Source organism: Cinclus cinclus, chromosome 2 (genome assembly GCF_963662255.1).
Source record: "Cinclus cinclus chromosome 2, bCinCin1.1, whole genome shotgun sequence".
Classification (NCBI taxonomy): Eukaryota; Metazoa; Chordata; class Aves; order Passeriformes; family Cinclidae; genus Cinclus; species Cinclus cinclus.
In genome coordinates, this window is record NC_085047.1 from 16,757,810 (window position 1) to 16,775,118 (window position 17,309).

The following is a 17,309-nucleotide window of genomic DNA, read 5'->3' on the forward strand; positions in this document are numbered from 1 at the left end:
ACTCGGGTGAGATCAGCATGCAGCTTAACACAGAATGTACAAACCTGCTCACAAAATACATCCCTGGTTTACAACAAGGGGCTGGGACACAGAGACACTGCACCACAGCAAAGAGCACAGCCCAAACCTGAACTCACTCCTTCCTTCTGACTTCCAGTATGTTTTCCAGTCAATTCTTTTGCCTTGCAAGGACTAAAAATTGTGGCTTTAATACTCTGAAAAAGTTGGCAAAACTTTGTGTCCTCACCTAAATGAAATGTGCACAGTGCATTTGGAAAAAAAAAACCAAAACCTAAAAAATCCAAATAGTCAGGTAGAAGGTAGTATAAGACCTTCTACCTACAGTCCATTTCAAGTACATAACATGTCCCAAAAATTAGATTGTAATTTATCATCTCTCTTTTTAAGAATTTCACAGGTTTTTGCAAACAGGTGCATGGGTAAGGATCAGACTCAAGCAGGCAGGAGTTTCCTGTCAAACAGGTGCCAAGATCAGTGGCAAATTCCATGAGATGCTCAAGTTGCTCCAGAGACAAGTGCCATCACATGCAGCACTCATGCCCCACCATCATTTTACAAGTGAAATGAGCTCTCCCTCTCACCTCCAGACAACCAACACCTTGTGGTGTATTCAGGTATCACTCCCTTACCCTGGCAGAAATGTAACTGCTGTTTGAGATATGGGACCCCAACAGCTTCTTGCCTTGCAGCTCCACCAAAACCAAGACCCCAGGTATCAGCAACAGTGAAATATTCAGGCAAGAACAGAAACTGTGACCAACCTGTGGACACTGGGGCACTTGTTTTAGCAAGACATAACACAAAAAGTACCGTCAGCAGGGTGGGAACTTCTGGTCAAAACCCAAGCCTTAATTCTGGCCTAAGTTTCAAATTATTTCAGCAAAAGGGACCACCTACCACTTTCACCTGAGCACCCTTTTTGTTGGTGGGGGTTGATCCTGTATTACTACAGAGCCAAGATGTTGACTATCTTCCATCAGATCTGCAGGGCTGAACTTCAACATAGACAAAATAACCAAGCTTTAAAAAAATGCTACTGTTTCAAGGCAGCCAGAACTTTTATTTGTTGACAGGATCAGTGCCATCTGTTTTGCTGGCTGACACTACTTTTCCCAGAACACTTCAGCTGTCACTTTATATTTTACTCTCTTTGTAGAAGTCTGTCTCCCATTTCTATTTTCAACTTTCTCTTTTATGCAACACTTTCAGATATAGTAAACAAACAAACAAAAAAACCCCAAAAAACTACAAAGATCATTTCAGTATTAATTGAGCCATGGCTTGACGTTTAGAGCACACACTCACAGCTGGGTTTGTTTGTTTGCTTAAAACAAAGAGGAACACGAAATAAAATACAACTAAAATTTTGCAGCTGATTATGACTAGTGCCATGCCTCATACAGAAAAAAATGTTTTGAGTGAACTTGCCTTTTAAACAAGAAATGCTTTTTATAGGCTGCTTTCCATGTTTCAATTCAACTGAAAATTTAAACTAAAACTGTCATTTGAATTTTCTGACTGCTACCTGCACACTAACAGGCAGCTGCAATAAAATTTAAATTTCCTCCAGATTTTACAATAACCTCCATTAGTTGAACTGAACTTTCAGGCTACTGGAAAGCCAATACAAAAGACAAAAGATCTCTTGAATTTCTGAACATGTTATTTATTAGCACTTAGCAACTACAACTTCCAGCAGCATCCTTTGGAAGGGGATCTGGCTGCACACCCTATCTACTGGTACCCACTTTAAACTCATCTTTCTGCTAAAGAGCAAGTACGAAACACGTCCTGTAGGCAAACTGAAATGTGGCCACAGGCAACACTGAAAATTGAATGATCAGTGAGGGGTGCACAAGCCTAAGGAAAAGCGCAGACAGGGAAGTCCAGGGAGGTTCAAACTCAACCTGGACGTGCACTGTCTCCCCACAGAGTGGGGATGTGGGAGCACCATTCTCCTTTTCAGACACAGGCTTGATAAGGACAGACACAAAACAGCAGCCAGGCTCCTGACAGGGCAGGCAGAAATCGAAGACAGAAAGCTCAGAATAAAACAATGCAAGCTACGAGGTGTGAATTAAACAGGAACTGTGAAAGTGGTAAGAAACATGCAGCTTTTTTAAGGAAAAAAAAAAAAAAAAAAAAGCAGAAGCCTTCCAGATATTTCTGGAAAGCTTAAGGAAAGAGAAGAGACTAGCTAGAGCATTTCCACAAGTGACAGGTCTACATTATGAGGTAGAGGATGAAATTTGAAAAGGAAACAACATTGGCTGAAATCCCTGGAAAAACTTCCTGACCTTGAGGTATTACTGGCGGTGGCACATCCCCTGTGGAGAAGGGCACTGCATGCCTGGAGAGGCCAGCAAAGAGCCAGCAAAGAGGGAACCAGCTCTCCCTGGCTGGAGTGATGCTACTTCATCTTGCAAGCCTTTTCCACTGCTGCACTTAAAATCTTCTTGTACTGCTATCTTATTTTGGAAATATATGCCTATCTATTTCTTGTGTAGAGAGCAATTAAGTATGTGAGTGTCTATCAAAACTAGTTCATTTCAGAAATTTAATTACAGAGGGAATATTCTACAATACTTGAATTGTCAGTCAGCAAACAAAAAAACCCCAATATAATTACTTTAAAATTACAGATTAGATGGATGTCTTATATATTCTATATTATATTAGATAAAAACTGCACCCTTTTTCATTTTGTTCCGTTGCTGAGAAAGTAATTTATTTTCTTTCCTCCCCAAATTATATAAGGAAGGATACTGGAACAGTTCAATTAATACTGTTCTTTTAAACAACAGAAAACCCAAGTAACAAGCCCTATATAGCATTTTTATTAATCAAAATATCTTCACAGTAGGTCAGGTGTTTTAACTTTAACTTACTGTATTTTGTTTGTCAGTCATACCTTGGAAAACAATACTATTAAAGGGAAATTATGGTGAAACAATTATTTTTTCTTCCGTATTTATCAAGCAAATTTACTTACAAATTTACTTACTTTATTTATCAAGCAAATTTCTTCAAATAAGCTCCATTAATATTAACCATATAAGTATATTTTGAAAATCAAGGGGAACAGAGCACACAGCAGGCTAAAACAACTGAATTACCTTTGTCTTTTCACCAATAACATTTCTCTCCAGTTCAGCTATTTTTCTGTTTAGATGATCCAATATTTCCTTCTCTTTCAGCAGCTCTGTTGTTTCAGATTTCTGTTCCCCATCCAAAAGGGCACATTCCATATCCAGCTAGGAACACAAAACATCTTTCAGAGGCAGTCCAGACTCAGAAGAAATCTTGATACACATTATTTTCTGGGGGGAGGGGAAGGAGTTGGTTCACAAGAGAGAAATATTTTTTTAAAAAGGGGAGGGGGAAAAAAAATAACCCCATGGGTTTTTCTGCCACAAAAGTTAAAAAGAGGTGACAAATTTCAGAAAAAGTAAAATTTCAACATAAAACACTGAAAAATAAAGTCCAAACCAACTTTATCTTGAAGATTCTTTTTCTCAAAACTTTTTGTTTTCTAACTCTTCCCTGTGCTTCCTCCTGTTATGATACTGTCTCTGTGCCCAGGCTCTGTAGGAAACTCTTCTGGAACAGCTGTTTCTTTCCTGTTGCTGAAAACTGGAGCAGGCACAGCCCAAATGCCTGGCCAGCTTAGTTTGCAACTGTGAGATTCCAGAAGTCAAGAGGGTGCCAACACACCCTTGCCACTGTAAAGCCAAGGAGGTTTGAAAGGAAGTTGTCTCACTTCCTTTCTCTTTAAACAGTCACATGAGATGCCACCATAAAACTCCCAAGTGACACAAGTTATTTGGATCAACTGAGTGACCATTAAACAACCAAGATTGTTCCAATTCCACTTCAGAGTGTAATGGTTACAGCTGGGAAAGGCTAATCCAAGCATCATAAGCATCTCCCAGCCAGAGAAGAATACCCTTCGTAACAGGAGACTGCCAGGTTTGTGATCCTGGTGAAAAAGCACAGAATATGAAGGCTACACACATCCACGAGCTCCCTCATGCTGTACTTGCTGAACCCATCAGACTTGTGCTATGCAGACACATGTAACAGGCAAGACATTGAAAACCAGAACCGTATTTTCATACCTCTCTTGAGGATTCATCCATCTGGTCATTTAAATCTTTGATCTTCTGCTCAAGTTCTTCCAAGTTATTCAGTATTACTATGCGTTCCTCCTCCAGTCGACCAAGCTCCTGCCTTCTCTGCTCTTCACTGGAGCATTCTGATATCTGCAGTTGCACATCACAAGAGGTTCATTAGAAAAAGAGGCAAACACTGTCTTTCCTGCCCCCTTTCATATGGTTTTCATTTTTGACAAGTATGGCCCTGTTGGTTTTGTACCCATTGCATATTTCCTATCTACTATATTGCTATTTCTATATTTAGGAGGTGTACAAGAGAACAAACATGATACTTTACTTCCAGGCATTGGAAGTAAATACTATACTTAACAGTAAATACTATCCATTCTAAAGGAATTACTAAAACTTAACCTTTGAGAATACGTTACATGCTGTGCTATTTAGGTTGTAAAAATCCAATTTTTCCCTTATGGAAATAACATAGACAGATGAAGACGCTTTTTATGTAAATTTCAGCTGTTCATTTAATACAGGCCAGGAGATGGGATGGGATGGGATGGGATGGGATGGGATATTGTTGTAACCAGCCATTAAGATGTGGGGCTTCTGTAAAATAAGAACAAAAGTTAGTTCCATCTCCCCAGGTAGCACCAAGGAATTAGCACCCTTAATGCTCCACTTTTCACTGCCATTTCCTTACTAGATACCTGTGTCAAGAATTAAACAAGATTATGAAGAAAATACCTGTGATCTCACACCATCATCTAACACTAGATCAAACAGTACTGAGTTTGACACACATTCTTCACGTTCACCTGACCCCAGGGCTTTGCAATCCACTTCCTCTGGGAAGGTTGCTGGCTCTTTATGCCCAACCAGGATTAGAGGTGAGCTGTGTGCAGGGCTTTGCAGGCACCTCTTGGCCACACAGCCCTGCTCAAAGGAGGCTCAGGTCAGCTACTGAATGGCTGCTCCGAGAGCAGGCATTTTATCCTGAACAAGTCTGAGCTCAATATTTTAAAACAAGCTGCACTTCATTGACGCAGTTGCTTGCTGCTGTTTTTCTCAGGCCTTAGCAGAACTCCCTTTACAATGAATGAATGGCATTCCTTGATTTAGCAATAGTGATCCTTACAGCAAAGCCTCTTTTTGTCCTGTCTACTGTTTTGACAATGCTGACATAACATCCTGGATTTCAATTTCCTAATAAGGATTTAAAATAGGATCCCTGACTTGGATGAAGAAAGCAACAAATGAGAAAGAAATGCAAGACCACAGCAGCTTGGAAGTGAAATGTGTTACCATCTCTTCAACATGGAAAGACCAAGTCAAGCCATAATAAATAGAATGTTTCTGTTCAACACAATTTCACACCAGAAGACTCAGGAGACAGATTTCCAGAGAGATCACCCTTTGGAAGTGAAAATGTGTTTCTATCACACCTCTCTCTTCTTCTACACACACACACACACACACACACACACACACATACACACACACATACAATTGACTCTCAAGTTGTGAGTGCAGCAGGCTTGTTAAATACAATTCACCTGAGGCACACAACCATGCTGAAGATCATACAGTGTGTAAATAACAATAAATGGAAGAGACAAAGTATTTTGAAGGTGTGAACTTGTTAAACAGAAACCTGCTTTTTTAGCTTTGCTTGGTCTTATTTTGCTCCTGATTCCAGCTCTTGAATCCAGTTATGTAATACACTGCCTGCCACTGGGATTTGCTACGCTGCTGCTCTGGCACAGCCTGGAGAAGGCTGCTGCTGCACTAGATAGGAAATGGTTAGGGATGCTGTTAGCTCCTTTATTGACCTCCTTTTGGTAATGAAACAGCAGTGAGAAGCACACATGAAAGGAGGTGCAGCTTATTAAAGGCAGCAGCTGGGCTGGAGGCTTGCTGCCACTGCATCATCCCCAAGAGGTAACAGCTGATCTGGTAAGTACCTCAAGTCCAACCGCAGGAAAGGAGACAGGACAGTAAATTTGGCTCAGGCAACTCCTCTTCATCTCCCATGTGACTGTGAGAAGAAGACTCCTCTTACAAGAGCCTCAGGTTGGGAGAAAAGAGCAGAGCATCCCTTCCCTCCTACATCTTAGCGGGGTTTTGGAAACCTTCTTTATTTAAGTAGCTATAATTGTTCAAGCAAATCCTTCTCCCTTGCAAGATCTTAAAACTCTTCCTGAACAGTACATCCCACTAAAATAAAACAAATTCCAGTACCATTAGCTTCCACAAGATATGGAATTGGCTGGCTGCTACATTTTGCTGGCTTTTCTACGCTTTCTATATTTGATGGCTTATAAAGCTGCACGAGTTCTGAGATGAATTCTCATACCTAAGCCAGCCTAATCGTGGCCCCTGCCAGGACAGCCAACTCCTAGAGGAGGATTTCAAGCCTGGATTACACTGTCTCCTCCTACAGAGCATTACCTTTGGTGTGATGCTTAGGTAGGATGACTCGGTGGTGTCCTTCAGGAAGCTGGGAGCAGCAAAAGGTGGAGGCTTGGTGCTTTCACTGAAGTGCTCATCAGCCCTCAGCCCCCGCGAGGGCAGGCAAGCAGCAGTGCCACGGCTGTGGCTGCTCAGCTCTGAGAAATCCGAGTCGCTCGCAGATGACTTCAAGTGGCCTCTGAACCTCGTTTCCAGGTTCATCTGGGAGTCTTCGAACACGGAATCCTCGTCAGAGAGCTGAAGTTTTTCGAGTTCTTTGTTAATTTTTTGAACGTCAGCAACCGTGGTAGCCGCAGCAGGGTCGTTGTCAGATTTGGAGTATTCTGCACACAGATTGAGAATTGTCTCAAGCCGCTGTCGCTCCTGGTTCAGAAAAAGATAATACACTGAGTGTCACATGTGAGCTAAAGTAAGATGAAGTTACAAAGAAGTTTGCTGGGGTTTTTTGTTTTGTTTGAGTTGAGATTTGGTTTGCTCGTAGCTTTGGGTATTTTTTCCTTTTTTTTTTGTTTTAGAGTAAAGGATTAAAGTCCATGTGAAGTCCATCTACCACTTAGAGATAATAAACTGTAATAAATAAATTACAGTGCAAGATGAAAAATAAAAAGTAATGTGGAAGAAGATTTTAAGAATATTAACATTTTCTACATTGGAAAGATAAATAAGTGTTAGAACATCTTATTTAACTAGCTATTCATTTTTGTGAAATGAATGTACTTTTAAATTTTTTATTGAGGCTTTTGTGTCTACACCCCACATTTGTATTTACACATGTCCAGTGATCTCACTACTTAAATCACTAATTGTTCCACTTCACACTTACGCTATATTCCTACCAAGCTGCAAAGTATTGCACAGATTTTCCATGAACTCGCCCATTCCTGACTTTTTTAGATTTTCCGTTTTGTTAACTGTGATTCCTCCTTTTGAGAGAACTAGTCCACATTTTGAAAAACACAGTTTTAGGAGCATTAACAGAAAAAAGAGGCGTCACATCTAAAATGCAACATCTGTCAAATGCACAGAAGTGGAGGAAATCTTTATTTACCAGTTTACTCAAATTCCCAATGGATTCATACCAACATTCTAAACTTGATACTCATAGTAGCTGCGCCATTTCGACTTGATATGTGTCAAGTTGTGATAAACATTTAATTTCTGAAGGATTTTTAGATCTCTATGATACCTTTTATCAACTGTTAGCATAAATGTAAAGCTGTATTTGCTTTATTTTACTGTATGCATAGCTTCTGGTAACTTCTATTTCAGATGGAGATTTTTATACCTTTTCATTTTTAAGAGGTAAAGCATTTATGTAATTTCATGTTACTTTTGTTAAAGAAAAAAAAATTAAAAATTGCTTACCATAAGCCTATTGAAAATTTTGCTGGAAAAAAGACCATTTGTGAGAGTTCCATGCTTGGCATTAATATCTGCACTAATAAACTAATTTCTGATTTCTAGGAAATCCTTCTACAGTAGCATTTAAAAGAAAACAAAACAAAACAAAAAAACCAATGGCCTCAGCCTCCCTCCCCAGGAGCCACTACAGACATATTTGCTTTTCCAGCTCTGCCTGGCATTACATTTACCTGGCAAAAAGGATTTGCACAGCAGCTACTTCTGCCAGCCCCAACACTTCCTATACCCAACAGCAAGTGATAACAAAGATCAAACACAGCAGGGCAGCTAATGCACTGCCTCAGCTTTCCCTGCAGCAAGCCATTGCATGGAATTAAAATTTAACACTGCATGCACCCAGAGTTTCCTATGGCTACAGAGAGATTACCTGGCTGTACGCACCACACGTGCACATCACCTGCAGTTGAGAGCTCTGAGCTGGAGAACGTGTCTGAACCCACCTCTTCCCAAACAACAGAGTGCTGTGAGAGCAATTTTGCCTTTGGGTGGCTTATTCCCAGGTTCCCACTGCAGCTTTCCTTGGAATCCTCCTGGCACGAGACGAGCCGCTGAATTAAGGGACCCTGGGGCAGCGACTGCAAGCTTCTATTTCTCCAGGAAATAGGTCCAGCAGATTCTCACACATCCTTCAACCCCAAACAGTGTACATAACTATAACTCTCCAAAGTCTTGCTCCCTCCAGGCAACCAATGCCAGACCCTAAGCCTCTTCTTCCCTTACCCTTCCAATGTCGCTATCCTCCCTCTTACTAAGTGTTTTGGCCAGGCAACCCAATTCCTACAGCCCTGTGCAAGTGCTGGCTGGGACAGCCAGTCATTATGCAGCTCTCCCTGTTGTGACAGCATCGGGCCTGTCCTAATGGGAAACATGGACATCAGGACACGAGGTCCCACCCCTCCTGCAACAACAGGCTGTATCGGATAACCCCAGCCAAGCTTCCATCTCTTGGGCAATAATAGGACATGGCAAATGTCAGAGCAGGGCCACTGCTCCTTCCAGCCCAAGTGCTCAGGTGAGGGCCTCTGGCTGCAAACCAGCCCTTTGCTGAGCAGTGGGGGAAAAAAGGGATTCTTTTTCCCCCCCTGTCAAGTCTCAGTTGCTCATAAAAAGCTTAAAAAATTGCAGGAAAACCAGTCTTCAAAAAATTCCTGCTGAGCTTTCAGACACATTACAGAAATACTGATATTTCTCACTTCTATTTTGACATGTGCTGAGAGGCTTATGGACAGGAAGCTCTGTGGTTATTTTATACACTCTATTCTCATTTCATCTCAGCCAGCTCATTCCAGCTCCAGCACACCTGCATGTAACTGTTTCCAGAATGAATTTCTCAGTGAAGAAGCACGCTAGGAAAGCACCCTTGCAATGAAGAGCACAGAATGAATAGCACGTGGAAAATCCAGTCAATACTTTTGCAAGAGACACAACACAAGTTATTTGTGACACTGAACACAGCAGAAGGGGGAAAAAAAAGGCAGGAAAAAAAGGTATGTCAAAAGCAGGAAATGGCTCTGGTGGGAGGGGGGGGATGTTGAATCAAGTCTTGTAAGCTGGTCAGTGTGCTTCCCTGTAAAATGTCCTCACTAACAGATTTAAACATCTCTGTGTATTTTCTGTAATTCTCTTCCCCACTACAAAAAGGAGCAACAGTTCTTGAGCAGTTTCTGCCTGAGCAGCTTCACTACTCCTGGCTTTGAGAAAGCTACACATCAACTATGACTGGCTGCAAATTTAAGTGCTGAAGGACAAGGGTGGGACAAGGAGATAATAACCCTCTACTGCTATTGATTATCAAGGACATTAAGAAATATGCCTTGTACACTGTAAAAAATTTCCAAAATAGCAGAGGCAAATATCCCACTTTTTTAACAGCAACTATGTGATGATTCCTAGATTTGTTCATCTGCTATACATCACATTTATGAATTTTACAAAGGTGTAGAAGTGCTGCTATATCTGAATATCAAGGCAAGCCTTGGTGCATCAGCTGTGGTAAACAGGAAGATTTTCAGAAAAGTGCCACTAGGAACTAGATAACCTCAAATTTCATTAAAAATACATATGCAGTCTATCCCTTGTGACAAAGACTAACATGAATTATGGCTAATCCATGCAGCCAGGTTCCCTTTGCCTGTAGAAGCTGTTGTACTTTCCAGCTGCCAAAGAACAGTGTTTTCCTGCTTTTGCTCAGACAAACCACCACCTTCTCAGCAAAACCTGGGAACAGCAGTTAGTCCAAAAGGATGGTGGGGAAAGAGGCAGAGAGACTGGGGAAGAGAGCTGCAGAAAACCCCCAAACTTTCTTACAAGTACATTCACTACCTCATGGACAAGAGGCTGGAGAAATCTTTTTCTTCCCTTCCTCCATTTCTAAGGATCTTATTTCAACAATAAACTTGAACTGGGGCTAAGAACAGTTCACCAAGTGTTCTTTCCCTTCCCTCCAGTTTGCACCAGTTTCTCACTCCAGACCAGCTTGCTTCCCCATTGCCAGTCCTTGTTTTGCTATAGTCAGTGCTTCAGCTCCAAAGTTACCAGCAGCAGCACAATTTTCAGAAGCATCACCTGTATTTCATGTCCCTCTCCCAGAGGCAGACCTGACAGCAGAGACACCTGCACAGAGAAGCAGCGTGGAGAGAGCCAGCCCACAGCAGAGGAGCCTCGTCCTTTCCTTCCCAGAGCAGGAGAGAGCAGTGGCACAGAGCAGAGACAGCCTGCAGGGAGGAACTGAGCAGATGACTTTCCAAGAATTAGCTCCTGTACCTGAGGCATGTGTCCTATTCCCGAGGGAATGCCACTGGCTGCCAAAGCAATACCATTGTTCAGCCCTTTTCTCCCTACAGTACCTATGCAGATGCTCCTTTTTGAACCACACTGAGGGCAGGAGCCTGAAGACCAGAGATCCAGAGCAGTACTTAAGTTCTGTAAATGAGAACAGGTCGCCTGTAATTCATTTCTTCCTGGACCACACCATTAATTTGCATAATATATATAGCTGCAAAAATTAAGCATATGTAATCCAGATTTTTGGCTCATTAAAAACTCCACAGAAATGTTTTACAACACAATTGAAAACAGAATGTTCCTGGAAAGTCATGGAGTCATCAGTATTAGTTATATTCTGCAGGGGTTTTTATCCTATTATACAGCACTTGTTCAATTACAAAACTAAATGATGTTAAATAGCTATTCTGTAACACTACAGAGACTGTCAAATACTAGCAGTGGGAAAAATTGCTTAGAAGCTAGCCTTTGTCTATTTGGCTGGGGCACCTTTAAGAGCTAATCACTTACAGTTTTACATACAGCTTGGGTACTTTATGCTTAAAGGGTCTACAGAAAGACACAGTGCCAATATAGATTTATAAAACATGCATAAGAGGTTTGCCACAAACCATATGAAAATTTACATAAGCTCTATTAACCATGATTTTAAAGCAGCACCACCTTAAAGACTCCAAAATAGTTTCATTTCATTTTCCCTTTGCATAAACACATCTTACTAAATTGCAAGGCATCAATGCAAACCAGGCACAGGGATATTCTGCATTATTCCCTACTTCTGAATAAACTACTGAAATTCAGTGCTCTTCTGACTGTGACAAAGTGGACTATGGAATAAGCTCCTTGAATTTTATTACTGTTCATTCAGGCATTGATAAATTGAAACCTCTCCCAGTACAAATCCTGGATCTAGTAAAACTTCATTAACAATGTTTATGTACGTTTACAAATCCCTACAGACAGTTGGGCCATGAGAGGCATCACGAACCTACTACACATCTAATTTTCAGGTACCTACCACCATCTAGAGGAAATACACTGTACTGCCTAAAATCCAGCATGGAAAACTTTAGTGCTATTTAAACAAGGAGCTACCAAAGAAAACAGATGGCCCTTAATATCTACCCAGCTATGTTGCCCATGCAGTTCCACTCCCAACCACCCCCTTGGCTGAAGAAAAAGAGCCCCTTTCAGTTCCAGCAGCTATCACAATTGGGCTTTCATCTCAGATAGGAAAACAAAAGAGTGAGATTTCCTCCTGAAATTATAACTGAAAAAAAAAATAAAAGCTAACTGAATCGCATTGAATATTATTAGATCTCAGCAGTATCTTTCTCTCCTGTTTATAAGGCTCCTGGGCTAGTGTCAGCAATAACTGCTCCAACTTCTACTTGTGTACAGCTGGTATGAACATCCCATGCCAGGATGTGATGTCCGGTCAGCTGGGCTGCAGAGGAAGCAGAAGCAGGTCGTGACCCAGCTCCTGAGCCAGGAGCAGCCCTGTGCTGCCCCACCTGCTCCCACAGCCCATCAGCCCCCAGCACTAGTCCCCATCCCAGAGGGATGGCAGAAGTGAGAATGGCAGCTCCTCCCCCTGCTCTTCAAACCACAAAGGAACAGGCTGGAAAAGCAGAAGTGGCAGCAGTCTTCAGCTAATTTATGTGAACCCAGCCACAGACAGCAGATCTAAAGAAACAGATGTGGAAAAACTCCAAATCCTACACAAGTATATATGTATTTGGTGGAACAAATTAATGCTTGGACTTTTAAAAATTAAAGAAAAAACCAACTTGCATATTTTTACTATTTCTACTTTTTTTTAAAAAAATCTCTGGTTATTTTGTTGGGCGGTGACCAAAGATCATTTGTTTTCATATGCAGGCTGCATCAGCACCTCTAAATGCAAACTTCCAGAGGAGCCTCTGACATTTAAAAGCAAACTAAATACAAGTAAAACTCATTGAATAATTTATATGGAAAAGAAGAAGTAAACAAGTGAAAGTAAACAGAAGAGTTCAAGGGCAGATACTAGGTCAGATTGCAATGAGTGCATGGATTTTACTACCCAAAAAAATCCGGAAGTATCAGCTATCAAATAGAACACTTTCAAGCCACTCTGTGCCAGCAGAACAGCAAAGAAAGATATTCTCCACTTCTTATCCGGGCCACAGAGCAGCCTAGTCCACTAAAAAAGGGTGTTAGTTTTCTGATGGACTTACTGGAGTATTCCTACAATTTTCTTCTCCCCATTGTGCTACAGAAACCCAGTATGGAAAATCCTGACACTTGTGCACAGAGAGACTACATTTCCCCTGCCATTTACCTACCAGCTACTCAGCCTGTGCTTTTACACAGTACTGAAAGCTCAGAGCACACAGTTCTGATATCCTTGAGTGCTTCTTTAGTTGGGGTTTCTTATTCAGACCTTCCCAAACCCCTCAAAAAAAGAGAGACCTGAGCAGAAATGGATCCTTTGCCCATGTCAGAATTCAGAATTGTTTTTTAGAACCTCTGGCTGGATATGTGAAGACACTGTTTGAACAGATCCTTGACTATCCTTTGGACAGGGATCCACACAGAAGGACAAAATAAAATAACCCTGGACCAGGAAAGGCCCAAATATACAAAGAGCTGATGTGAGAATTTTTAAATATGTATCTTTCTATTTCTCAAAGATCTGGAAACATGCTTATGGCATTTTTCAGACTCTCAAACCATTGGAAAGAGGCACTGTCCTAATATTTCACTCTTCTACCAGACAGATCTAGCAAATGGACAACGGAGCAGGTATGGAGCAGTATCTTGAGAGTAAGATGAACTCAAGCAGGAGGAAAATCCTTCACATTCAAATTATATGCAACACACAAAACATCATCTTGTTTTCAAAAGCTTTGGAAAAACAGTAAGCAAATTCTCTTTTTGAAGAATTGGGACTTGAAAGAAGTATTGTTGAGCAAGAGAAAATATTGAGGGGTGGGAATGTAGCAATTTCATCCAAATATAAAACCAGAATTATTATCAGCATCACTGAATACTGAAACAACCCAATATCTTTCATCCCTCACTACGAATAATAATTAAAACAGAAAAAAAAAAAAGAAAGGCTGTTCTCTTTGAAATACAAATACGTTGCTTTTATGACTGATTATCTCAGGTTTTACAGCATGACTGCCTGCAAAACCTTCTGATAAGAAGCAAAGAAGCAATCACCACTGCACACACAACACAGCAGGACCAGGGAGAAGATTAGTGAAAGGAGCAGAGGAATGGCAGGACAAAGGCAGCAAGAAGAAGGAGAAACAACATTTCTTCTGATGTTTCCCAAAACCTTGGTCCTAAGCCACCCAGCCATGTCACTCACAGCTGGTCCTTCTTGCCCTGAGGAGCCCAGTCCCTGCTCCTGAAATGCTGCAGCTTCAAGGGGAGCCAGCAGAGGTTTTGGGGAGCAAAGCAGGGGAAGGATGGACATGCCCTGACACTCATGGAATGGGGAGGGGGCAGTGCCTGCCCTCCTCTCACACCTGAGCCTTGACACTACAGCCTTTGAGCAGGCAAAGACCAACTTTTTCACATCTTGCACACAGCAATGTGTATCTTATACACAAAAGCGATCACTGGAATGGGGGAAAAGGCAGACTCCTTTCTGTGTAAGACTCCTCACCAACTTGCATCAAGGCCACAGGTGAGATGGGGAGGGGGGAGACATCTCACTGGGTTACAATTCTTTAGCCTGAACCTGCTCACTCGTTCAGTTCAAGATGGGAACTGCGGCCCTGCACAGGCACCAGGTCATTGCTAGGGGTCATTGGCAGGCATCCCCTTCTCCCACACTCCCACTACCCCTGCATCCATACTTCCCATGGCTTTTCACCCCCAGCCTGCCCAGAAAGTGAATTTTCCTGCAGGCTTGCTGTCTGTAGGCAAACTAGACAGGTTTAAGAGTGTCCTATTGCCATTCTAGTCAAATTCGTAAGATGTGAATTGAGGCACACAAATGTAAAGTTAACGTCTCAAATTTAAGACTCAGGAATACCAACTGGCCCATCTAATTGACCTCTTTTTCTATGTGGATGATAAAATATGAATGCATGTTAACAGGTCAGAGAGTCCCAAAGCTACTTTGAAAACCCTTTGGAAGAACTATTATATGTTCTTCCACAGACAGCTGCAATACAAAACAGTTTCAAACATCTCTGTGGGTTCTGAAGACCTTTTTACTTTTCCTACCCACAAGTTGTTTCAGTAATACATAAAGTACATTTTACAACCTAGATAATCCCAAGCTGAGGCAGTATGCACTGTTTTACACTGACTGAGACAAAGAAGGAAACTGTCCCATTCTGCTACTCTCCGTCTTGGGAGGGGGAGAAGCAAGGAGGCCTCTATTTTAATGAACATGCTCAGAAGCAAAAAACAAAAACTAAGCAGAAAACACTTCAGCCCATACCAATGTACACCTGACTCTGCAGCACACAAGGCTGAGCATCTTATATAGCAGAACCTCTTTTTCTCTGCCCACTTATCAGAAAACAGTGCCACCATCTAAACCAAAAAGTCCTGCAGGATCCCTGCAGTGTAATTTGTGGGTTTTATGTATGCAGACATTTTAACACAGCCTGCAGGATAATTGAACACAATTTACATGGGTTCCAACAACATTTTTTTCAGGGTGGCTGAATGGACTGTGATAATAAACAAGGTATCTGGAGCAGGCTGCATTTGAATTTCAAAACAGAGCAGCTTATTCTCAGGTGTACCTTCCTGATAGCTAGACCTGGGATGGGTGTTGTGCAAATGCTAAATATCACAGATATTTACAAGTATCACACCAAGAGGAAGAGAAAAAAATTACCAGCCGTTCCATCTCCTGCTCCCGAAGCCGCTCTTCCCTCTGCCTCCTGTGATAGTCCATGAGGTCTTCCCTTCCTGAAATGGAGCTAATGCTGTTCTTCCGCTCTCGCATGGATGTTTGCAGAGAATTTGGTGTCTGTCTGTAACTTTCCAGATCTGGGTCATCAAGTTCCATGGAACTGGTGGAAAGGTTTCTTCGGACAGAGAACGACCTGTCAAAATCCACTGGGGAGAAAGAACTACTGGGACTTGTTCCTGAGAGTCCAAGTCTATCAAAATCATCAGGGAGATATGGGGAAGAAGGTGCTAAAAGCATTTTTTTAGCAATACGAGGGCTTGCAGGAACACTAAGAGTTGAACTGACATAGGGATTACTCCCAGAGACAGAGTTCGCATGTGGTGAAACCCCTGAGCTGCAAGAAGAAAAATTCAGGTAATTATCAGCATCAAAAGCATTCTGAGGTAGATCTTTTTCTCCAAATTTTTTCCTTTTACTATTACCCAGAGAGCTTCTGGGGGGCAAACTTAATGGCACCAGCTGGTTTTCTGTTGATTTATAAAGCCTGGGTAGGGAACGACTGTACATTCCCATATGACTTAGAGATCCACCAGAGTATTTCCTGGGCCGTGAACCCAGAGTTTCCATCATCCCATCCTTGTACTTAACTGGCTTTATGTGAAGGGCCAGACTGTTCTCAGCATTCATTCTCCTGCCTTGCTTTGGGCTAGAAGGCATGCTGGCTGCCCCAGAACTGCTGCCTGGTGAAAGCACCAGCTCGTTCCCCGAGCTTCCATTCCACATGGTCAGAAGAGAGCCTGAGATCTTCTTTGACTCCAGCATTCCTGGGAAGTAGATGTTGTCATAAGATTTATTTCTCTGACTGTACTTTGAATAGTGAAACTTATCTATGTGCCCAAGGGATTTTTCATTTTCTCTGCTGGCATGAATGTCAAAATCTGTCCTTCCTGAACTATACCCGCTGAGGGATGGAGACATGCCTGATATGGAACCCAAATGCTTTACAGAGATGCTTTTATCTGGATGATATGGGCTTTCACAGGGGAACTGCTTGCCTCCTTGAATTTTGTTAATAGAGTGCGTATTTTTAACACTGGTGGAAGGATTAGGTTTAATTGGCATAGGTTGTGAAAGGGTTAAATAAGAGCCAGCATAGTCCCCATTTGTTTTAAATTTAAGAGTTGATGAATATTTCTTCGTGTTGAGGTTTTCCATAATATCCTGGAGACCATTTTCAAGGGAATTCGCCACAGAACCCTTTCCCAAACTAGCATTTTGTAATTCCATCTGTTTTTGTGAGTGGCTATAGTCTGCCATAATCTTACTGGAATCTGTAAAGAAGACAAAACAAGAAAAAAAAAATTAGCAAGTAAGTAGCCTCTTGCATGTGCATGCCTGCAAAATAACATGAACACTTTTTGCAATAATTACTGTGCTAGTAGTAAACGTGTCTCAGATCACTAAGCAAAGGAGGAGATGCACAATTTTCCCATCTGTTTCTGCAAAAGATGAGAGACTGAAAAAGAAGGGGTAGAGGCAAAAAACCATACCAAAATCAGCAACACATCTGGAAAGAGGCTAGACTCTTTCCTTGCTAGCCTATCCATTGCAGGAGCCTGAGCCTCTTG

The 17,309-nt window shown here is 41.7% G+C and overlaps 1 protein-coding gene across 2 annotated transcripts in view; it reads right to left on the reverse strand.

The window, feature by feature from the left end:
- PHLDB2 (pleckstrin homology like domain family B member 2) overlaps nt 1–17,007 on the reverse strand; it is a 50,802-nt gene extending 33,795 nt beyond the window's left edge. For both annotated transcript variants that reach the window (XM_062511995.1, XM_062511987.1), the window contains exons 1-4: nt 15,664–17,007; nt 6,585–6,968; nt 4,140–4,283; nt 3,138–3,275 (exon numbers count right to left, since the gene is read on the reverse strand). In XM_062511995.1, the coding sequence (XP_062367979.1) occupies nt 3,138–3,275; nt 4,140–4,283; nt 6,585–6,968; nt 15,664–16,998 (2,001 nt within the window). In that variant the 5' untranslated portion in view covers nt 16,999–17,007. The remainder of the gene's footprint in view (nt 1–3,137; nt 3,276–4,139; nt 4,284–6,584; nt 6,969–15,663) is intronic.
- Nucleotides 17,008–17,309: the final 302 nt, after the last annotated feature.